Raw genomic sequence first — 24940 nt, forward strand, 5'->3', positions numbered from 1 at the left:
TGCAGAATGATCTATCTAAACTTGAACTCTGGGCGTCTAAATGGAAAATGAGGTTCAATACAGACAAATGCAAGGCTATGCATTTTGGGACTAAAAACAAACTTGCATCCTACATATTAAATGGGGAACGCCTAGGGGAAACAGAGTTGGAAAAAGATTTGGGGGTATTCATTGATAATAGGCTTAATAACCGTACACAATGTCAAAACGCAGTAAAGAAGGCAAGTAAGGTGCTAGCGTGCATAAAAAGGGGAATTGAGACAAGGGACTCGGATGTAATCATGCCGCTGTATAAGGCACTGGTACATCCGCACCTGGAATATTGTGTTCAGTTTTGGGCACCATTGTAACAAAAAGACATCAGTGAACTCGAAAGTGTTCAAAGGCGAGCTACTAAATTGATGAAAGGCCTAGAAGGACTGGACTATAAGGAAAGACTTACTAGGCTGAATATGTATACACTAGAAAAGAGGCGCCTAAGAGGAGATATTATTAATATCTTCAAATATGTAAAGGGACATCACAAAGAGTTATCAGAGGAATTATTTATGAAAAGAACACAGTTTAGGACACGTAGGCACTCGTTGCGACTGGAGGAGAGAAAGTTCCGAACGCAACGGAGGAAAGGGTTCTTCACTGTTAGGGCAATCAGGATGTGGAATTTCCCTGCCAAGGAAGGTGGTAATGGCGGACTCTGTAATTGGATTTAAAAAAGGAATGGATAAATTTCTGAATGAAAAAGCTATCCAAGGTTATAATACTTAAAATATCAATGCGGTTAATCCGGGGGTAACATGAGTTATAGTAGCTAACTAGTCATAAAACATTATTTAGCAAGTATGTAGAATCATCACAACTTAAAACAGGTTGAACACGATGGGCAATTTGCCTCTATTCAACCTCAAATACAATGTTACTATGTCTCATCAGTAATATCCCATCATTTATAATATTTATATCATCGATTATTGTTGCACTAATCCTTTCCCATTAAATGAATGAAGCTTAAAACTTTGGTACCCAGGAAATGCTGCGTGGAGCGCAGCGTGGAACGCACTGTGGAACGCAGCGCATGACGTGGCACTTCCGGGTTTAGACTCGATTTGTCATCCCGGTTAGTGCAGGGTGTATGAAGCGCAATATAATGCGCATGGGCAGAACGGACTTCCGGGTACAGGTTGAGTATCCCATATCCAAATATTCAGAAATACGGAATATTCCGAAATACGGACTTTTTTGCGTGAGAGTGAGATAGTGAAACCTTTGTTTTTTGATGGCTCAATGTACACAAACTTTGTTTAATACACACAGTTATTAAAAATATTGTATTAAATGACCTTCAGGCTGTGTGTATAAGGTGTATATGAAACATAAATGAATTGTGTGACTATAGATACACTTTGTTCAATGCACAAAGTTACAAAAAATATTGGCTAAAATTACCTTCCAGCTGTGTGTATAAGGTGTATATGTAACATAAATGCATTCTGTGCTTGGACTTAGGTCCCATCACCATGATATCTCATTATTGTATGCAATTATTCCAAAATACGGAAAAATCCGATATCCAAAATACCTCTGGTCCAGAGGCGTAACTCTGGGAGGCAACGGAGTCATCTGCCGCTGGGCTCCTGCTCTGAAGGGGGGCGCCTCTCCCCCCATTCTGTGACACCATTCAATTAAGTTAATTGATAGCCACCGCTATCTCTTCAGTGGCTGACTTCCTCACTGGTCCCTGCACCCTTTTTATTATAGCTACACATTTTTACAAGTGTCATACCAAGGATTAGAAACCACGCCCTATTACACTGGAAGCAGGTACCTTACTGATGGAGCTATTTGCTCCTGTATAGGAAGCATGAGAATTCTAACTATATGAAGTTACTTCTCTGACAATTACAATTAACTTCACATAGTTAGAATGCTCCCGTTTCCTATACAGGAGCAAATAGCTCCATCAGTAAAGTGTCTGATGTCAGTGTAACAGGTCATGGGTTCTAATCCTGGGTATGACTGGCAAGAAATGTGTGATTTAAAATAAAAGACAATGAAATATATACAGTATATACATTTTTATTTCAGAACAACCCATATACAACAATATATATATATATATATATATATATATATAAAATCTAAATTAAGGGGGGGCACCAATATTTATCTTGCCTCCAGGCAACTGGGACGAACTTACGCCACTGCTCTGGTCCCAAGCATTTTGGATAAGGGATACTCAACCTGTATTTGGAACGCATCGTGGAACGTGGACATTACCGGTCCGCGATCACAATGCTAAGTTTTGAGTTTTTTAAAGCATGTAGGATTTCAGAAAAAGTTCAGTATTTCAAAGGAGGTATCGATTGTGATTTAGAGGGTTATAAGAAACGGTTTTAATTAAATATAGAGTGTTTTTTAATATGATTTGAGGAAATTTTACCCAGCATGCATTCTAAACCTTCAATTTCCTATAAGGAGGTATAAGTATCTCATAGCTCACAGTCTGATTACACACCTTGAAAAAGACCCAAGAAGGTTGAAACGGCATTGGTGCTGACAGTGAGCTTTTTTATCCATACAGCTGTGAATTTCTTTACCAACATTCCAAAGGTATGCAGGACTTGTTAACACGGGTGTAAGTCCAGAATTCCACCCCTGTATGTCAAATCCATCAGACTATAAAACTTTTCCAGCATACTATATATTGGAATACAATTGCTGAAGATTACCAGACTGTCATTTTCAAATACATATTTTAATTGTGAATTTTTTTGTGAAGAAATAAATGCTTTTGATCTCTGAAGGCGTGGCTCAACCGTGTTAAAAGAAACCTATACATGTGGAATTCGTTATATCACTAAGTGAGTTGGGTACGCATGTTTGAACAGAATATCTTCATTACATTTGATGCTTGTGTGAAGTTCAAAGATACCTTTACATATATGTTCTTATCATTCTCTATGTAAGTTTTGGTACGTCTATCTTCAGTGCAAAGTGGTGGCGAGTTTCTATCCTCATCATCTATCAAGGAATTTGGCACATTAGGGTTCCATTTTTGGATATTCACGGGACTATTTCATTGGTTCTAAACATTACCACCCATTATGTTGTATTTTTCTTTTTTTATGTGAATCCTGGAACTTGTGACATGGTCTAAGAAAATAGCGATTTGAAAAGAACCAAGGATACAAGTGATGTATATTTGTGTTTAATTATTTTGTCGTCTTAATGTTTGTAGTTGCTTTAATATAGTCTGCAGTGGCGCCTATCTTCACTTTGTGTTTTATTGTCTTGTATTGGATCTGTTTTTGGGCAGATCATTAGAGGATCTAGATTGGGCTGACATTCTAGTGCGCCACACATTATTCAATCAAGCCTTAATTTATGTCTCTGCTGCTAACTCAGGGGTAAATGTATTATAAATGCACATATCATGTGGGTATTACGCTACCTGCTTCACGCAAGAATCAGCAGCGCCAGCATGTTACGATCTTTCGACATCCAATGTTTCGATCTTTCGACCTTTATCAAGAATATACAGTATATATGTATATGAGGTGTGTGTACTTATCAGAATAATAGAGACTTTGTTCATATTGGGGCTGATGAATGCATTGGGCCGGATTCTAAACCTGGCGTATATGTGACTTTCATGCTCATAATCAGCCAAATGCTTATGGACAAAGATCAGTTTTGTGAACCTATATGCAGAGTTGTACGCACCTCTGCTGTTTGACCGTACCTATCCGTACGCTTGGTTTCATAGTCGTCATCTTTATCTGTGCACATTTGCCCCAGCCTTATTCCATAAGTATACACAACTCTGCATCGCCCACAATTCCATCAAGACAACTAGCTGAGCTGTCCCTACATCCAAATGTCCTGTTACCACCCAGGTACATGCCTTCACCAGCAAGTGGAGATGTGACTGAGCTGTGAACACCCAACTAGCAGCACGCACAATTCAAAAACACATACAATATATCTTTATATTTCTAGTGGACAATAATTTATATGATCATTAGCTTTCAAAATGTTAGCAAATGTGCAGCAATCAGTGGTTATGACAAAACGAAGCTATACTATAGCATCATACATGCTGTACTATAGCATCATACATGCTGTCTTATCATACCTCTGTGTTCATCTGTGAAGACAGGCACAGGTTCCTTATTGTTTCAGCTGTCTCCTCTCCTTTCAGCTTAGCAGGCCTGATTTCTGTTTCGTACATTAGGTTTGTAGCATACACACTCCCAATAATCCCTAAGGACAAAGAAATACAGAACATCACAAAAAAACACAATTCCTAATTATAACTTCTAAACAAAATTTTAAAAAGGGATGGCATGCCTTAAGCTATGTCTTAAGCACAAATCCCAATGTCCTATATAAACACTTCTTAAAATACTAGCCCTCTTATGAAGGACTATTTACTATTAAGTGCAATAAATAAGAATTTAATACCTACCGGTAATTCCTTTTCTCCTAGTCCATAGTGGATACTGGGGTCTTGTACTTTAGTACCATGGGGTATAGATCGGGTCCACTGGAGCCTGGCACTTTAAAACTTTTAGTTTGTGTATGTGTGTGCTGGCTCCTCCCCTGTATTTCCCTCCTACCAGACTCAGACTAGGAAAACTGTGCCCGAGGAGACGGACATAATGAGAGAAGAACAATACAACAGCGGTGAGGCAATAAGCCAACACACAACCATAAACAAAATGAGGGCGCTAACAAGAACAGAGGATAGCAACACAAACCTAACCAGGATAGCACGGCTATCCCCAGAACATAATGGGACCGCAACGTCGGTCCAACCAAATACTTACACAGGTAAGCAGGAACGAAGTACTGAGGCGGGCGCCCAGTATCCACTACGGACTAGGAGAAAAGGAATTACCGGTAGGTATTAAATTCCTATTTTCTCTTGCGTCCTAGTGGATACTGGGGTCTTGTACTTTAGTACCATGGGCAAGTCCCAAAGCTCCCAAACGGGTGGGAGAGTGCTCCAACCAGACCAAGTAGCAGCTCGGCACAACTATAGGGCTGACACACTCCGTGCAGCCGCCCAGGAGGACCCCACCGACCTTGTTGAGTGGGCCTGAATAGATGTCGGCAAGGGCAGAGCCACAATGTATAGGCCTGTTGAATGGTCAACCTGAGCCAATGAGCAATAGATTGCTTAAAAGCAGGCCGACCAATTTTGGAGGAATCATAAAGGACAAACAGCGAGTCAGATTTCCGATGACGGGCCGTCCTTTTGACATAAATCTCCAAGGTCTCAGGGCCAACGGAAGCATCAGACAACACCGGAACCACAATAGGCTGTTTCGCATGAAAAGCCAACACCACCTTAGGCAAAAATTGAGTTTGGGTCCTTAGTTCCACCCAGTCTTCAAGAAAAATTAAATAAGGGCTCTTACAGGATAAGGCCTCTAATTCCGAGACCCGCCTGGCAGTCACCAAAGCAAATAACATCACCATCTTCCAGGTGAGAAATTTCAACTCCACCCTATGTAAGGGTTCAAACCAGTCTGATTGCAGAAAGGATAGAACCACTTTGAGGTCCCAGGGAGCTGTGGGAGGTACAAAGGGCAGTTGTTTATGAAGAACTCCCTTTAGGAAAAAGAACAGATTTGAGGACTGCGCTTGTTTTGCCTCACTTGATAGATTAAAGCTGCTAGGGAGAAGGGAGAGGATCTCCACTAACCTCTCCGTAACTGTAAGCAAAAAAAGAGAAAAATATCTCCCAGCGCTTAAGTTTATCAAGTGAGTTTGGTATAATTTCTACTAAAGTACCGGTATTAGGATTCACAAATTTTAGATAAAAACAGAGTTAGAGAAACTTTCTTTTAAGGTGTTTTACATATATCGTGAATAAAAGAAAATATATTCATTTAAACATTTTTATTGGATTTATTTATATACTCTGACACTTTGATAATTTTAGTAGAAATTATACCAAACTCACTTGATAAACTTAAGCGCTGGGAGATATTTTTCTCTCCCTTTAGGAAAGTCTGTACTTCTGGCAACAGGGCAAGTTGTTTCTGGAAGAAAATAGAGAGCGCCAAAATCTGGACTTTGATGGAGCCTAAACGTAGGCCCATATCCAACCCTGTTTGCAAGAAAAGTTGAACACGACCAATTCTAAATTCCACGGGAGAAACCTTTCTACTTTCACACCAGGAAACATACTTTTACCAGATACGATAATAATGCTTTGACGTCACCATCTTCCTGGCCTGGGCCATGGTGGAAATAACCCTGGAGGGAAGACCCTTTCTTGCTAGAATCTCCCTCTCAACGTCCAAGCCGATGAACAGGCCTTGCTGAAGAAGATCGTCTTGGAGAGGCAGAGGCCAGGGATCCTCCAGAGACATGGTCAGGAGGTCCAAGTACCACGCCCGTCGAAGCCAAACCAGGGCAATTAGAATTGCCTGAATGCTTTCCCTTCATAGCCTTTTTAGCACCCTTGGGATCAGCGGCAGAGGAGGGAACAGGTATAAAAACTGGTACATCCACGGTGTCGTCAGCGCATTCACTGCTACAGCCTGCTGATCCCTTGTTCTGGAAAAGTAACGGTATAGCTTCTTGTTGAGACGCGAAGCCATCAGATCTATCTGTGGACAGCCCCACCGGTGAATTATCCATTGAAACACCTGGGGATGTAGGCCCCATTCCCCCAGATGGAGGTCATGTCTGCTGAGGAAGTCCTCTTCCCAGTTGTCCACGCCTGGAATGAATATGGCGGAAATGGCCATTGCATTGACCTCCGCCCAGAAGAGGATTCTTGACACCTCTCGCATCGTCGCTCTGCTTCTTGTTCCCCCTTGTCGGTTTATGTACGCCACTGCCGTGGCATTGTCCGACTGAACCTGGATCGCCCAATCCGTCAGATGAGAAGCCTGCAGAAGGGCATTGTAAATTGCCCTGAGTTCCAGGATGTTTATCGGCAGTGCCGATTCCTGTCTCGACCATATCCCCTGGAACTGTACGCCTTGGGTCAAAGCCCCCCAACCCCCATTGTCAGTAGAATCCACAAGTGGATATTGAAACTCCTGCCCTCTACCAGGTGAGGCACTGGTAGCCACCATAATAGAGAAATCCGGGTTTTCGGAGACAAGGTCACTTCCCGATGCATGTGAAGGTGAGAACCCAACCATTTGTCCAGTTGATCCAGTTGAAATGGCCGGGCATGAAATCTGCCGTATTGGATTGCCTCGTAAGCAGCCACCATCTTGCCCAGTAAGCAGATGCAAAGATGTATGGACACCTTGTGAGGACTGGGGACCAAGCAGACTATAGCCTGGACAGCCAAGGCCTTGTCCATCGGGAGAAACACCTTTTGAGACACTGTATCCAGTATCATTCCCAGGAACTGAAGACGCTGGGTCGGTTCCAGGTGAGATCTCTGGAAATTTAGGATCCACCCATGATTCATGAGTAGGCGAGTAGTCAGATCGATGCTATGTAGCAAACGTTCCATGGACACAGCCTTTATTAGAAGATCGTCCAAGTAGGGAATTATGTTTACTCCCATCATGCGCAGTTGCAGCATCATCTCTGCCGTGACCTTGGTGAAGACCCTCGGAGCTGTGGATAATCCGAAGGGTAATGCCTGAAACTGAAAATGGTCGTCCAATATGGCAAACCTGAGGTAAGCCTGATGAGGAGGCCACATGGGAATGTGAAGGTAAGCATCCTTGACATACAGAGACACCAGGAACTCCCCCTCCTCCAGAGCGGACACCACTGCCCTCAGGGACTCCATCTTGAATTTGAACACCCGCAGATACGGGTTGAGAGACTTCAGTTTCAAGATGGGGCGCACCGAACTGTCTGGTTTGGGAATGACAAAAAGACTGGAGTAAAAACCCCTGTTGCGTAACGGAGGTGGCACAGGAACTACCACCCCCGTCTGCAAAAGCTTTTGAATAGCCTCTAGCAAGGTAACTTTAGCTGCGGGTAAAGCTGGTAAGCCCGACAAGAAAAACCTTTGAGGAGGTAGTGTTTGGAATTCCAGCCGGTATCTGTGGGAAATGAGGTCCCTCACCCAAGGATCACAGCAGGACTCCGCCCACACGTGGGCAAAGTGTTGAATGCGTTCACCTATCTGAAAGTCGCCTTGTCGCTGGGGCCAACCGTCACGCGGAGGATTTAGTGGCAGTGGATCCGGTGGTCTGGTCCAGGGAGACAGCAGGTGCAGGTTTACGAGACTTAACACCTAGAGACTTAACTCCACCACCTCTGGAGGTGGTGGAGACCCCTCGGCCCCTGCCTCTGAACCTTGCCACACAAAAGGACTGCAAGGAGGGTCCGATGTAAGAACGTCTAGAAGGTGGCGCAGCCGACGGCAGATAGGTAGACTTACCCGCCATTGCTTGGGAGATCCACTTATTCAATTCGTCTCCAAACAAGGCATCACCTGTAAAGGGAAGATTTTCTACACCCTTTCTGGAATCGGCGTCCGCCGCCCATTGACCTAACCACAGAGCTCTGCGCGCTGAGACCGCCATAGCAGTAGTGCAGCCATTAATCTTACACAACTCCTTTATAGTCTTGCTCATAAAATTTGCAGCATCCTGTATATATTGCAGCAGGGTAACAACCTCATCCCGGGTCAGAGCGTATAAACCATCAATAACATTATTAGACCACTTTATCACAGCCCTGGATATTCACCCGCAAACTATTGTGGGGCGCTGTGCTGCACCTGCTGCCGTATAAATGGCCTTGAGCGTTGTCTCAATTTTATGGTCAGCAGTCTCCTTCAGGGATACAGCCCCAGGGACAGGCTGTACCATTTTTTTGACAGTCTGGATACAGATGTATCGACCGATGGGGGGTTTTCCCAGACCTTCCTAACCTCAGCTGGAAGGAGAAAGGTAAATAAAAACCTCTGAGGAATGTAAAAATTTTTTTATCAAGGTTTAACCAAGCCTCCTTGGCCAGGGAGTTTAACTCCTTAGACACCGTAAAGGTTTCTGAACTCTTGGGTCTTACATTAAAGTATAACTCCTCATCTGGTTCCGCCTCCGGGTCCGGTATGTGAAGGACCTCTCTTATGGCAAAAATGAGGGCCTCCACCCCAGGGGACAGAGAGCTGTCCTCATCCGTGTCGTCATCATCCACACCTGGCTGATCAGAATCAGAATCGGACTGTAAAACCTGTGGCAGTGAGTGGTTGTGTGAAGCCACTAGAAGGGGCTGCGAAGCCTTCCTGGAATATGCTGCCTTAGCTACACAATCAATTGAGTGTTTTAGAAATCAATTGAGTGTTTTAGCAATCAATTGAGTGTTTTAACACCAGCCTCTCCCTTTTAGCTACAGCTGGTTGAATTGACATTGCGAATCACGCTCTTAAGGCTGTCCAACCAGTCAGGTGCCTGTGAGCTGGGCCCTTGATGAGACAAGGAACATTGCTCACACATGAGAGACCCCCCTGAAGACGGGGTAGAATTACAAGCAGCACACATAACCAAGTCTTCAGACATTATACAGGAAACAACAGCCCCGTTGCCCAACACCCCACACAGACCCTAGAGAGCCCTTTGGAGTGACACTGAGGAGCAGACCCAGCACACAGAACACAGCAGCACAATGTGTGAAAATAAGTGTATGTAAAATCAGTGCAGCGGTGTTACCGCTGACGTGATCCCCCCTATCTATGACACCCTGGTACCAGTTCAGACAGTCTGTAACAGTGTGGGTCCTGGAGGAGCAGCGGGCATGCAGCCTTGGTGATCCGCAGCAACAGGAAAATTGCTCCTTCCTGCCGCTGGTCCCTTGCAATGGTGCGCAGTCCCTGACAAGATTATACTGGCCACAAGTGTAAAACACCTTGGAAATGTCATTTACAGTCCACACAAAGCCTTGGATGACAGTGAGCACTGCGGGGCAATAGCCCTGAGCCAGTTCCCTCCACGGCGGGCACCGCAGCTCCGTGCCCGTGACCGCTGCGTGACATGCCGCCAAACTGCACTGGGGATCTGCTTACCAGGACCCCAGTGTAACACTCACCGCACCTGATCTTCTGCATCTGTTAGAGGGTGGTGGCTAGCTGCCGGTGTGGGCACACATACTGACGATGAGTGATCAGCACCTCAGGAGCTAAGTGTCCTGTCAGCTGAAATGATGAACCATTAACCCTCAGGAGGTTGGTTCAGTCCCCCTTCTAAGTCTCACGAAGCAGGTAGTCTGTCTGCCAAGCAGAGCTACCTGAAAATAATAAACTAAATTACATTTAAAAGAAAAATCTCTGGAGCTCCAGAGAAGTGCAACCGGCTCCTTCGGCACTTTTTTCTAAACTGAGTATGGTAGGAGGGGCATAGAGGGGAGGAGCCAGCACACACATACACACACACTAAAAGTTTTAAAGTGCCAGGCTCCAGTGGACCCAATCTATACCCCATGGTACTAAAGTACAAGACCCCAGTATCCACTAGGACATAAGAGAAAAACAGCGATCAGGTCTGAAATAGGCCCTAAATACATTTGGGTGATTGTGTAGTACTGTAGATGTCTATTTTTGTCTACCAATGTCTCTGTAGGACATTGTACTAAACTGGAATGAAAGCCAAGGTAATTTCAATTACACTGAACTGTTGTGCCTGCCCATTTAACCTGCTTGAGACCAAGATCTCAAATGCATGCAGTCTTATTATTATTATCATTTATTTATATGACACCACAAGGGTTCAGCAGCACATAACAAAGTACATAATAGAGATGAGCGGGTTCGGTTCCTTGGAATGCGAACCCCCCCGAACTTCACCCATTTTACACGGGTCCGAGGCAGACTCGGATCCTCCCACCTTGCTCGGTTAACCCGAGCGCGCCCGAACGCCATCATCCCGCTGTCGGATTCTCGCGAGATTCGTATTCTATATAAGGAGCCACGCGTCGCCACCATTTTCACTCGTGCATTGGAGATGATAGGGAGAGGACGTGTGCAGCGTTCTCTCAGTTGTGTTCAGTGTGCTGCAAATATCTGTGCTAAGTGTGCTGCAAATATCTGTGCTCAGTGTGCTTGCAAATATCTGTGCTCAGTGTGCTGAAAATATCTACGTTCTCTGCCTGAAAAACGCTCCATATCTGTGCTCAGTGTGCTGCAAATATCTGTGCTCAGTGTGCTTTATTGTGGGGACTGGGGACCACCAGTATTATATAGTAGGAGGACAGTGCAGAGTTTTGCTGACCAGTGACCACCAGTATTATACGTTCTCTGCCTGAAAAACGCTCCATATCTGTGCTGCATTGTAGTATATAGTAGGAGGACAGTGCAGAATTTTGCTGACCAGTGACCACCAGTATTATATCAGTACGGTACAGTAGTCCACTGCTCTACCTACCTCTGTGTCGTCAAGTATACTATCCATCCATACCTGTGGTGCATTTTAGTTGTTGTGCGCAGTAGTAGGAGGACAGTGCATAATTTTGCTGACCACCAGTATATAATATATAGCAGTACGGTACAGTAGTCCACTGCTCTACCTACCTCTGTGTCGTCAAGTATACTATCCATCCATACCTGTGGTGCATTTTATTTGTTGTGCGCAGTAGTAGGAGGACAGTGCATAATTTTGCTGACCACCAGTATATAATATATAGCAGTACGGTACAGTAGGCCATTGCTATTGATATATTACTGGCATATAATTCCACACATTAAAAAATGGAGAACAAAAATGTGGAGGGTAAAATAGGGAAAGATCAAGATCCACCTCGTGCTGAAGCTGCTGCCACTAGTCATGGCCGAGATGATGAAATGCCATCAACGTCGTCTGCCAAGGCCGATGCCCAATGTCATAGTAGAGAGCATGTAAAATCCAAAAAAACAAAAGTTCAGTAAAATTACCCAAAAATCTAAATTAAAAGCGTCTGAGGAAAAGCGTAAACTTGCCAATATGCCATTTACGACACGGAGTGGCAAGGAACGGCTGAGGCCCTGGCCTATGTTCATGGCTAGTGGTTCAGATTCACATGAGGATGGAAGCACTCATCCTCTCGCTAGAAAACTGCAGTGCCACTCCTAGATGGGCCAGGTGTTTGTGTCGACCACTTGGGTCGCTTAGCTTAGCCATCCAGGGACCTTGGTGCACCTCTTTTTTTCTTTGCATCATGTGCTGTTTGGGGACTATTTTTTTAAGTGCCATCCTGTCTGACACTGCAGTGCCACTCCTAGATGGGCCAGGTGTTTGTGTCGGCCACTTCGGTCGCTTAGCTTAGTCACACAGCGACCTTGGTGCACCTCTTTTTTTCTTTGAATCATGTGCTGTTTGGGGACTATTTTTTTAAGTGCCATCCTGTCTGACACTGCAGTGCCACTCCTAGATGGGCCAGGTGTTTGTGTCGGCCACTTCGGTCGCTTAGCTTAGTCACACACCGACCTTGGTGCACCTCTTTTTTTCTTTGCATCATGTGCTGTTTGGGGACTATTTTTTGAAGTGCCATCCTGTCTGACACTGCAGTGCCACTCCTAGATGGGCCAGGTGTTTGTGTCGGCCACTTGGGTCGCTTAGCTTAGACATTCAGCGACATCGGTGCAAATTTTAGGACTAAAAATAATATTGTGAGGTGTTCAGAATAGACTGGAAATGAGTGGAAATTATGGTTATTGAGGTTAATAATACTATGGGATCAAAATGACCCCCAAATTCTATGATTTAAGCTGTTTTTGAAGTTTTTTTGTAAAAAAAACACCCGAATCCAAAACACACCCGAATCCGCCAAAAAAATTTCAGGAAGGTTTTGCCAAAACGCGTCCGAATCCAAAACACGGCCGCGGAACCGAATCCAAAACCAAAACACAAAACCCGAAAAATGTCCGGTGCACATCACTAGTACATAAACAAATGAGCAGAACAGGAAAACAATGACTTACAGTACAAGGCAATGTAGGACAAATATATGGTATATTAACATTTCTCTTACGTCCTAGAGGATGCTGGGGACTCCAAAAGGACCATGGGGTATAGACGGATCCGCAGGAGACATGGGCACACTAAAAGACTTTTACTGGGTGTGAACTGGCTCCTCCCTCTATGCCCCTCCCTCAGACCTCAGTTAGACTCTGTGCCCAGGAGTGACTGGACACACACTAGGGGAGCTCTACTGAGTTTCTCTGGAAAAGACTTATGGTAGGCTTTTTTATTTTCAGGGAGACCTGCTGGCTACAGGCTCCCTGCATCGTGGGACTGAGGGGAGAGAAGTCAGACCTACTTCTTCTTAGTTAAGGGCTCTGCTTCTTAGGCTACTGGACACCATTAGCTCCAGAGGGTTCGATCACTTGGTTCGCCTAGCTGCTTGTTCCCGGAGCCGCGCCGTCACCCCCTCACAGAAGCCAGAAGAAAGAAGCCGGGTGAGTATTAGAAGAACAGAAGACATCAGACGGCAGAAGACTTCAGTAATGGAGGTACAGCACAGCGGTAGCGCTGCGCTCCATGCTCCCACACACATCACCAACGGCACTTACAGGGTGCAGGGCGATGGGGGGAGCGCCCTGGGCAGCAGTTACTGGAGTCAATCTGACTGGCAAAGAGCATATTCGGTGCCCGTGCACCGTATACCATTCCCCCGCCAGTATAAATATTTAAAATTTGAGCGGGACTACAGCGCCCCGGGAAGGGGCGGGGCTTATCCGCACAGCTCAACAGCGCCATTTTCTCTCTGTTCACAGCCGCTGCAGAAACGCTGGCCCCGTCCTCCAAGCTCCTTCAAAGTAACAAGGGAGCAAAACGGGGGGGGGGGGGGGGCACATACAATTTGGTGCTTTTTATTGTTAATGACAGCGCTGACCACATATATTATTGCTTTGTAGTATATGGGCGCTGGGGTGTGAGCTGGCATATTCCCTCTGTATTTCTCTCTGTAGGCTTCCCTGTGGGTCTGTCCCCTTGTTTGGGAGTGTGGATGTGTCGGTACTACGTGTTGACATGTCTGAGGCTGAGTGTTCCTCCCCGGAGGAAGTTACTGGGGGCGCAGAAAAGGACTTGGGAATGACTCTGTCGGCACAGCCGACTGCTGATTGGGTGAATATGTTGAGTACACTGAATGCAAATGTGGCTTTATTGTCTAAGAGGCTGGATAAATCGGATTCTCAGACACAAACATGGAGGAAATCCATGGAGGATGCTTTGTCTCAGGTGCAGACCCCCTCGGGGTCACAGAAACGTTAATTTACCAAGATGGTAGATACAGATGCCGACACGGACTCTGATTCCGATGTCGATTTCAATGAGGCTACTTTACACCCAAGGGTAGTTAGGAGTATTCAGTACATGATTGTGGCTATTAAAGATGTTTTACATATCTCTGAGGAACCTGCTGTTCCAGACACGAGGGTTTGCTTATTTAAAGGGAAAAAGCCTGAGGTGAAGTTTCCCCCCTCTCATGAAATGAACGCTCTTTGTGAAAAGGCTTGGGAGTCGCCGGACAAGAGGTGGCAGATTCCCAAGAGAATATTTATGGCATATCCTTTTCCCTCTGATGACAGGGAGAAATGGAAGTCGTCTCCCAATGTCGACAAGGCTCTATCCTGATTGTCCAAGAAGGTGGCGCTGCCGTCTCCTGACACGGCTGCTCTCAAGGATCTGGCAGATCGCAAGCTGGAGACGACAGTGAAGGCCATTTTCGTTAATACTGGTGCATTGCTCAGACCTGCTGTGGCGTCGGTAATGGTGAGTAGTGCTATTGCTAAATGGGCTTCTGATATGGATACCCTTGATAAGGATAACATTCTTTTGACTCTTGGTTATATCAAGGACGCTGCTAATTACCTAAAGGATGCGGCGAGGGATGTTGGCCTCTTGGGATCAAGAGCCAATGCCATGGCGGTCTCGGCCAGGAGCGCGATGTGGACTCATCAATGGAATGCTGATGCCGACTCCAAGAAAAATATGGAAGCTCTCCCCTTTAAAGGTAGTGTCTTGTTTGGTGACGGCCTTGCTGACCTGGTGTCTACCGCTACTGCGGGTAAGTCATCTTTTCTTCCTTATGTTCCCACACAACAGAAAAAGACGCCCCATCAGCAGATGCAGTCCTTTTGGCCTAATAAATACAAAAGAGGTAGGGGTTCGTCCTTCCTCGCTTCAAAGGGTAGAGGAAGGGGAAAGTGGTCGCCTGCAGTGTCAGGCACCCAGGACCAAAAGTCCTCCCCCGCCTCTACTAAGTCCACCGCATGACGCTGGGGCTCCCCTGCGGGAGTCCGTGCCGGTGGGGGGCCATCTCCGAGTCTTCAGTCAGGCCTGGTTTCAATCGGCCTTGGATCCATGGGTTTTAGACATAGTGTCCCAAGGGTACAAACTGGAGTTTCAGGAGATGCCCACCCGCCGCTTTTTCAAGTTGGCCCTTCCAGTTTCTCTTCCAGAAAGAGTAGTAGTAAATGCTGCGATACAAAAGCTGTGTCAGAGGGTCATGGTGCCGGTTTTCCCGTCCCAACGGGGGGAAGGGTTCTATTCGAGCCTCTTTGTCGTGCCGAAGCCGGACGGCTCGGTCAGACCGATTCTGAACCTAAAATCCTTCAATCCATACTTGAAAACTTTCAAGTTCAAGATGGAATCTCTTCGAGCTGTGATCTCCAGCTTAGAAGGGGGGGATTTTTTGGCGTCAGTCGACATAAAGGATGCTTACTTACACGTCCCGATATATCCTCCTCATCAGGCCTTCCTGAGATTTGCGGTACAGGATTGTCATTACCAATTTCAGACGTTGCCGTTTGGGCTTTCCACGGCCCCGAGGGTTTTCACCGAGGTTATGGCGGAAATGATGGTACTCCTTCGCAAGCAAGGGGTCACAATTATCCCGTACTTGGACGATCTCCTGATAAAGGCGAAATCAAGAGAACAGTTGCGAAGAAATGTGGAACTCTCCCTGTCGGTGCTGCGATATCATGGTTGGATTCTAAATTTGCCAAAGTCTCAGTTGATCCCGACAACTCGGCTGCCCTTCCTGGGCATGATCCTAGACACAGAGCTACAGAGAGTGTTTCTTCCGGAGGAAAAAGCTCTGGAAATACAGACCATGGTCAAGGAGCTTCTGAGACCGGCAAGAGTGTCGATTCATCAATGCTCTCGAGTGCTAGGGAAGATGGTTGCGGCTTACGAAGCCATTCCGTTTGGCAGGTTTCATGCTCGGGTGTTTCAGTGGGATTTGCTGAACAAAAGGTCCGGGTCTCACCTGCACATGCATTGGAAAATAAGTCTATCTTCCAGGGCCAGGATTTCTCTCCTGTGGTGACTGCAAGACTCTCACCTTCTAGAGGGATGCCGATTCGGAATCCAGGACTGGGTCCTGCTGACCACAGATGCAAGTCTCAGAGGCTGGGGGGAAGTCACGCAAGGAAGAGGTTTCCAGGGAAAATGGTCAAGCCAGGAATCTTGTCTCCACATAAATGTTCTCGCGTTAAGAGCCATTTACAATGGCCTCCTGCAAGCGAAGAACCTTCTTCCCTGTCCTGATCCAGTCGGACAACATAACAACGGTGGCGTACGTAAACCGCCAAGGCAGAACAAGGAGCAGGGTGGCAATGGCGGAAGCCACAAGAATTCTCCGCTGGGCGGAACAGCACGTGAGCACTCTGTCAGCAGTCTTCCTCCTGGGTGTGGACAACTGGGAAGCAGACTTCCTCAGCAGACGCGATCTCCATCCAGGAGAGTGGGCTCTTCATCAAGAGGTATTTGCAGAAGTGACAAGGCGTTGGGGCATGCCTCTGATAGACATGATGGCGTCTCGCCTCAACAAGAAGCTTCCGAAGGATTGTTCCAGGTCAAGAGACCCCCAAGCCTGTGCGGTGGACGCCCTAGTAACTCCGTGGGTGTTTCAGTCGGTGTATGTGTTCCCTCCGTTTCCTCTCATTCCAAAGGTGTTGCGGATCATAAGACGAACAAGGGTTCAGGTTATACTCGTCGCTCCAGATTGGCCTCGGAGGGCCTGGTATCCGGATCTTCAGGAATTACTAGTGGAAGATCCCTGGCCGCTTCCTCTAAGAGAGGACTTGTTACTGCAGGGGTCATGCGTGTTCCTGGACTTACCGCAGTTGTGTTTGACGGCAAGGAAGTTGAACGCCAGATCCTAGCCCGGAAGGGTATTCCCGGGGAGGTCATCCCCACTCTCCTTAAGGCTAGGAAGGAGGTCACGGCGAAACATTATCACCGTATTTGGAGAAGGTATGTGTCGTGGTGTGAAACCAAAGCAGCTCCTGCGGAGGAGTTTCACTTGGGTCGTTTGCTCCATTTTTTACAGGCAGGCGTGGATGTAGGCATGAAATTGGGTTCCATCAAAGTGCAGATTTCGGCTTTATCTATCTTCTTTCAAAAGGAATTGGCCGTCCTTCCTGAGGTTCAGACTTTCGTGAAGGGAGTGCTGCATATCCATCATCCATTTGTGCCACCCATGGCACCATGGGATCTTGAAGTGGTGTTGCAGTTTCTTATGTCTCACTGGTTTGAACCTTTGCGTAAGGTTGAGTTGAAGTTTCTCACTTGGAAAGTGGTCATGCTTTTGGCTTTAGCGTCTGCCAGACGAGTGTCAGAGTTGGCAGCTTTCTCTCACAAGAGCCCATATTTGATTTTTCATGTGGCTAGAGCGGAATTGAGGACTCGTCAACAATTTCTGCCGAAGGTGGTGTCTTCGTTTCACATAAATCAACCTTTTGTGGTACCTGTGGCTATGGATGCTGTGGCAGTCCCAAAATCTCTTGATGTTGTAAGAGCTTTGAAAATTTATGTCGCCAGAACGGCTCTTACTAGAAAAACAGAGGCTCTGTTTGTTCTGTATGCTTCCAACAAGATTGGAAATCCTGCTTCTAAGCAGACTATTGCACGCTGGATTTGTAATACGATTCAGCACGCTCATTCTTCGGCTGGGCTACCGTTGCCGAAGTCAGTAAAGGCCCATTCTACCAGGAAGGTGGGCTCATCTTGGGCGGCTGCCCGAAGGGGCTCGGCGCTTCAACTTTGCCGAGCAGCTACATGGTCGGGTTGAAACACTTTTGCTAGATTCTACAAGTTTGATACCCTGGCTGATGAGGACCTTATGTTTGCTCAATCGGTGCTGCAGAGTCGTCCGCACTCTCCCGCCCGGTCTGAAGCTTTGGTATAGACCCCATGGTCCTTTTGGAGTCCCCAGCATCCTCTAGGACGTAAAAGAGAAAATAGGATTTTAATACCTACCGGTAAATCCTTTTCTCCTAGTCCGTAGAGGATGCTGGGCGCCCATCCCATCCCATCCCGGACTGTTCCTTGCAGTTGTTTTGATACTGGTTATTTTCGGTTACACGAGGTTTGTGTATCAGTTGTATTCAGCTTGTTGCTGTTGTTAGTTCATACTGTTATCTGGTTTACTATTGCTCCAGTTGTACGGTATGTTTGTGGTGTGGGCTGGTATGTTTCTCGCCCTTAGTTAACAAAAATCCTTTCCTCGAAATGTCCGTCTCACCACAGTTCCTATAACTGAGGTCTGGGGGAGGGGCATAGAGGGAGGAGCCAGTTCACACCCAGTAAAAGTCTTTTAGTGTGCCCATGTCTCCTGCGGATCCGTCTATACCCCATGGTCCTTTTGGAGTCCCCAGCATCCTCTACGGACTAGGAGAAAAGGATTTACCGGTAGGTATTAAAATCCTATTTTCTGCATCAGAGGATAGGACACTTAAATAATCATTAGGGTACCAGAAACTGAGGGTTAGGTGCCATTGGAGTAGAAGATAGTCTAAAAGATCCATACATGTGTTATGTTACTTATGTACAGTAATTGGGAAATGTATAAGCATCGTTCATGTTAAAAAATATTTAGATTTTCAAGCTGTTTGTGCTTATAAGCTATTTATGTACATTTAGCTGGCATAAAAAATTATTCTTAAGCCCCCCCATACATCAGCTGGCGGGATTCCCCGACCCGCTGACACTGCTGATCCACCAACTGGATCCGCTAATTGGCAGCCAGCAATGATCGCCGATCTGTCTGTGAATTGGGGAAATTAAACATGTTAAAAATACCCGATTTGCAGATCACAACCATTTTCGGTCGGAATCGTCATTTTTAAACATGTTTAATGTTTCCAATTTCCAAATCTGGTGGTTGGGGGATCGGGGCATTGCCCCAATTCATCTGTGATGTATCTGATGTATCTGTGATGTATGGGAGCCTTTCCTTAAATTAAGTGGCAATTCTTTAACTATAATTGTCTTTAATACCTAGACCTAAGGGCCTGCTTGTTAAATTGAGAATCACTTGAAAACATTTGCGAGAGATAAAGGGCCTTATTCAGTATGGCGATCACATTCTGCACTATTAATGTCCAGTGTGCACGTGCCGCAGCCGTACTGTGCATGCCCACTTGATTGACAGGCAGAGGTGTTCGCGGGTCGGTCCGGGGCGGCATCGCGGTGATGGGCGGGCGTGTTGTTGGAAACAGGGACGTGTTCATGGGGGCGGCCACGTGACATCACATGTGGCCACTGCAACACAAAAAATGGCGGCTCTGTTCCTGCTTACGCAGTCTGGCTGCAAAGGCAGGGAGGCATTTACAAATTAGCGGTGCGATCGCAACTGCATTACAATTACATTGCTGCCGGGCATTTGCATTCCGGGGCGGACTTGCCCTGTGCTGGGGGGTCCCCAGCATGTGATCGCTGCTAGTTGCAGTTTTGCTAAAATAGCAAACCTGCAACTGAACCTGAAGAAGGTCCAATATGCTTTATACATTATTTTTTATTCAATTACTGTGTTTCTCTAGAATATATATATATATATATATATATATATCAGACATCCTTGTTATACAGTATGAACCTTTTGTGAAATTTTCACTTCTGAACCGCTGAAGTCTTTAAATCCCTGCTCTGTTTTCCTGCTATTGCCTTCTGACTTATTGCATAGGGCCAGCCAGGGCCGGATAAAGCCTTGGGGGTGCCTGGGGCACTTAAGACAGGGGGGCCCCGATGGAAGGTGGGGGATGTATATTAAATTGTGCATACCTCACAACATGACTCATTCCAAGGGGGACAAATTACTCTCTACATGGGCTTTCCTCTTAATGTACGATTGGCGTCACCTGTGTTGAACTATTTAATTGATAAGAAAGGTATTTCAACACAGGTGATTGCAATCATAAATTAAGAAGGAAGTCCAGATAGAGAGCATTTCGTCCCTTCTGGAATGGGTCATAGTGGGAGGTATGGATTGTGTATATTAAATTGAAACCAATGGTGTATATTCGTTTTAACTAATAGTTTAACAATGCCTGGGTACCGTTTATAGCTCCACCTAATTGAAAGCCAACTATTTTATAAACTGTACTTGTAGTGGAACACAGACAACTTAACCTTAAAATACACATAGAAAAATAAAATATTTTATCTTGCCACGTGCAAGAATAGCAGCAGTCTCTGTACTACTTACACACTGTGACAGGACTCAGGAGGACTCTCTGTGTGTGTGTCTCTATTTCTAGACCCAAATGGTTTAGTTGCCTAAAAGTTTACACAGGACTCAGACATCCAGGCAGGGAGGAGGAGAAGCTGGGATCCCTGTGTCACTTACAGCTCTCTCCACCCTCCTATCTCTAAACTGGTCAGAAAGCTCTGTAGGTAGCTCATGAAACATGATATTCCTGTGTCTCTGCCTGCACTGCATACTGTCCTGCTCACATTCTGGCTGCTGGTTCTGCTGCTGCTTAAGAGGGAAAGCTAGTGATGTCAGTGTGCTCTGGCCAGGGGGCCTCCTGACAAAGGGGGACCCGGGGTACAGTATGCCCTGCATCCCCCCTTAATATGGCTATGGGACCAGCCAGTCATGTGGTTATACATTTAGAGCGTGATTTTGAGTCTAAAGCAGTGTCGATGTCTGAGGCAGCTGAGTGATTTTTCTTTCTACTGTGCATGCGTCTAGAGTCTGTGCTCACATTGTGCTTTCCTGCATTGAAAATGCATTGGGCTTCTATGGCGGTGACATGGAGGTGTCTAATTGGATGCATGGAGATACTCCCATAACACATGCATAAGACTATTGCTGACATGTCACTAAAGTGGATGCAAACTCAGATGCTTAATCGCTCACATTGGAGGCCATTTTCTGATGGATAATCTGCACCTAGAATGGAGTTGCTGCAAGTTTCAATGGTGTGACCAATGGTTGCGTCTATAGACGGACCAAGAGACATTTCAGTGTCTAAAGACGCTCAAAGTGGACGTCTAAGTCTTTGCACATTCAGATGTACGACTGTTCACAGGAAAGAGCATGTACCGGCATTTACATAAAGTCGCAGAAGAGTTACCAGCAAACGGCGCACACACAGAGGGTGTAGTATGGTATGCCGGCGGCCGGGCTCCCGGCAACCAGCATACCGGCGCCGGGAGCCCGACCGCCGGCATACCAACAGTGTGGCGAGTGCAAAGGAGCCCCTTGCGGGCTCGCTGCGCTCGCCACACTATTTATTCTCCCTCCAGGGGGGTCGTGGACCCCCCACGAGGGAGAATAGCTGTCGGTATGCCGGGTGTCGGGATCCCGGCGCCGGTATACTGTGCTCCGGGATCCCGACATTCGGCATACTGAAGACCACCCCACACAGATGTTGCAGCATCCGACTCAGAATCAGGCCCTTAGAGAGTCAGAGACTATGAAAATAGGTTAATTACATAAATTATAATATCCAATAAAAATATATATATTGCTGGATATGGCTGCTGCCACCAATCAGTGGCAGTATTCTTTGATAAATAGCTAAGAGACCATAAATAGATAGATCTGCGGTATGCTAAATGGATCCCTTGGAAGAAAGACTACAGTGTGCACATCAGATTTACATTTTAGTACTATGATTTAAACTGACTGCCATGGGTAGATCAATTGATGCAAATTAGTTGGGCAAAGCTTGTTCTTTGTGGTGTTTCATGTTTTTATAAAAAAAAAATAAAAAAAACTCAGAATTTTTTACATACAAACAGTATAATTTTTTATTAATTCTCCAGCCTTAGCTGCAATAACTTGTTTTGCACATATTTTGCTCACTTTAGTTGCAAGGAATTGCTTTTCACCGTGTGACAGTTTTGGCTATAGTGTTACATTGTTGTGTACTTTCTGTCCACCTTTCCTCTTTTGATTTGGTTAAGCAAATTCAGTTCTGCTGTGAGTTTTAAGCAGCATTGAAACACTAGATTTACTGATGTCAATATGGTCAGCAATATCATTTAACACCGCTGACACAGAAAAAAACATAATTTGTACCAACTTTATTTTCACACGAATTCAAATATAGTTATGAGACCTATAAATAGATAATGATTGTGTTTTAAATTTGCCACTAACCTTTATTGGGTAAAGTATCTGCTTCTATTTTCTGCAGCTTAAGAATTGTTTGAATCTGTGTTCTTGCACCATTTCCATCCCGAGAAAATATGGTGACTAGATGCGACTCTTTGCAAGTGGTCTCTGCTAATATGCCATCTTTAAATGTCTGCATGCATTCCAAGCTGGAGTCTAGAATTTGCTGTCAAAAATGTCCACAATAAGTGGTTACCAGACACCAAAATTTGATGTTGACCGTTACACAGAAATTATTCATAAACAATACACACATTCCGTGTTACATGCATTACAGAATACATGGGCCATGAACAACTTTTAATAAATTATTTATGGCATACAATCTTATTTGTGGCCCACAGAGAGATTATTAAAGGATGAATAGATGAAGAATGAGATAGTTGAAACCTAACAGATAATTTACATAATGAAACTAGAAACATACACACAGAAATGTTATATTATTACTAGTAGATAATATTTAAATACTTGAGAAATTACTGAGTCGCCCTTTATGAGGTGTCAAGCAATATCCATGAGACTGCAGTACATTAATTCCCTACTAATTAGTGACATCACTAAAGTATGAGGCATAAAAACGTGCCTCATGTCTCAATAACATCACTATCCTGCATCCTTGTATAGCTTCAATTCACAAAATGGCTGCCTCTAGTGTTTGTACATGACAAATACACTTTAAATGACAGCAGATTTCTATTGGTCATCTACTGTATAAACTACTTTTCTGGACGTTAACCAGTTTATCCCAATAAAGAAGGTTATCTGAGTATAGATTATAGTACAGACAATAGTTCAGTGACATCCATGAATATGTATCTGGCAATGAGTACATGCAAAACCTGTCAAAACAATATGAAATCATTTATTAAATGGGTTTAAAAGCTTTAAAAATGAACAGTGAGATTTAAACTCCTAAGCTTCTTATATACATTAGGTCACTTTGGCAGTATGCTTTGCAGTGATATTAGAATTGGAAGCATGGGGAGAATTTTAATGATTATTACACAATTTTTTCTTAGCAGGCTTTTTAGCTACTTTATGTAACTTTAATGAAGTCCAAGTTGTTTTAGTGAGAGTAACATATAGGCTGTATCACACCATATACATCATTTACCTCGTCTACATAAACCGTTTGGCCAACAGCTTGCAGCATAAAAGCAAAGAAATCTATCTGCATATTCCTGATGAAACTCCGTAACATGTATTTGCTTAGCATACGGGCAGTATTTTATATTAAATATAAATATTCAACTCATGGGCTATATGTAATCGCCTCTGAGTTCCGGAAGTGTGAGAATTCTGTTCAAGTCTGCCCGTTTTTTTTAAATGAACAATCATTTACAAGGCAATGATTGCTGGATTTGCTGGATGCCCTTACAGTTACAGTCTACCGATTAATAATGGAAACTAGCCCAGGCTGTCTAGCACTGCAGATGGTTGAGGTGGATTTGAGTTTATTTATTGCAGTCCAAGTAACTAATAACATATTCTGTAGCAGCTCTGCTTGTCTCTAGTTGGTTTTCAAGAACTCCTTTTAAAAACTCTGGTGTACAATTAATGCACTAGACGCCAATACAACTGATAGGGGCTGTATTGGTTTTTGAAATCTACCTGACTGGACAGGTGCTTGAACAAAACCTGGTGCTTTGCACACCATGAGATGCCTTTTTTTTGTCTGTCTGTTATGATTAGAGAATAGAATGTATAGTGAAGTTATGTCAGGAGAACAGTGGCTTTAATTATTAAAAATATGTTGGGTGGAAAACTCCTTTATATTGTAACTAACTACTGTATTAATCGCAGTCATCATTATTTATTATATCTATATATTAATAGCAGAAGGACAAATTGTTATAAGTGACATATTTCTATGATGCGGTTGTCTGAGCAGGGCACATCTACATCAAACTAAAGGTCTTGGTCCGTATATTTGCAGAAAAATATTGGTGTTGTAATCGGTTGCTTCTTTTTTGGAGTTATGTGGCAAAACGTTTGCCTGCCATTTGCAATGCATCACCATTGTACTCTGGAAAATGTTACAGGTGATGAACTCTCCCTGTGCACCTGCTGTGTGAACTGGAACATGTGACCTGCTCAGTGGTCTGGAAACTGACATTTATTTGCAGCCACCCACTAAGCGTGGATTTTTTGAAATTCGACTCCTGAGTGGGTGAAAGGGGTAAAATAGTCCATCCAGCAAACATTTTGCCCAGCTGAAACCAGGCACATCAGCTATTACTTTTTTGATAATTCAAAACCGATTCAATGTTAATGAAAATGTAGCAAACCCCTTAGATAATATTACAATTTGTTACGTCTGGTTGACTAACTAAATGTGTTTACATGTTTTACATTTTGAATGTGCTGAGAGACACCCATACTATTCTAATGTTTCTTATAACGGCCACTGATTTGTTATAAAAACAAAAGCCACACTAAGTTTTCATGGGTGAATACTTTGTCCTTTCCTGTGAACTTTGTATTGTACTGTACAGGGAAGCCAGACAATTGGGGCAGATGTATTAAGCCTGGAGAAATGATAAAGCAGTGATAAGTGCAAGGTGATAACGCACCAGCCAGTCAGCTCCTGTCATTTTTCAATCCCTAATGATTGGTTGGT

General features: G+C 44.7%; 1 protein-coding gene across 1 annotated transcript in view; it reads right to left on the minus strand.

The window, feature by feature from the left end:
* The window catches only part of LOC134944150 (vitellogenin-like), a 162132-nt gene that overhangs the window by 110273 nt on the left and 26919 nt on the right, over nucleotides 1–24940 (minus strand). Inside the window, exons 7-8 of the mRNA XM_063932731.1 lie at nucleotides 22303–22483; nucleotides 4133–4260 (exon numbers count right to left, since the gene is read on the minus strand). Of these exons, the coding sequence (XP_063788801.1) occupies nucleotides 4133–4260; nucleotides 22303–22483 (309 nt within the window). The remainder of the gene's footprint in view (nucleotides 1–4132; nucleotides 4261–22302; nucleotides 22484–24940) is intronic.

The sequence above is a fragment of the Pseudophryne corroboree genome, chromosome 7 (genome assembly GCF_028390025.1).
Source record: "Pseudophryne corroboree isolate aPseCor3 chromosome 7, aPseCor3.hap2, whole genome shotgun sequence".
Classification (NCBI taxonomy): Eukaryota; Metazoa; Chordata; class Amphibia; order Anura; family Myobatrachidae; genus Pseudophryne; species Pseudophryne corroboree.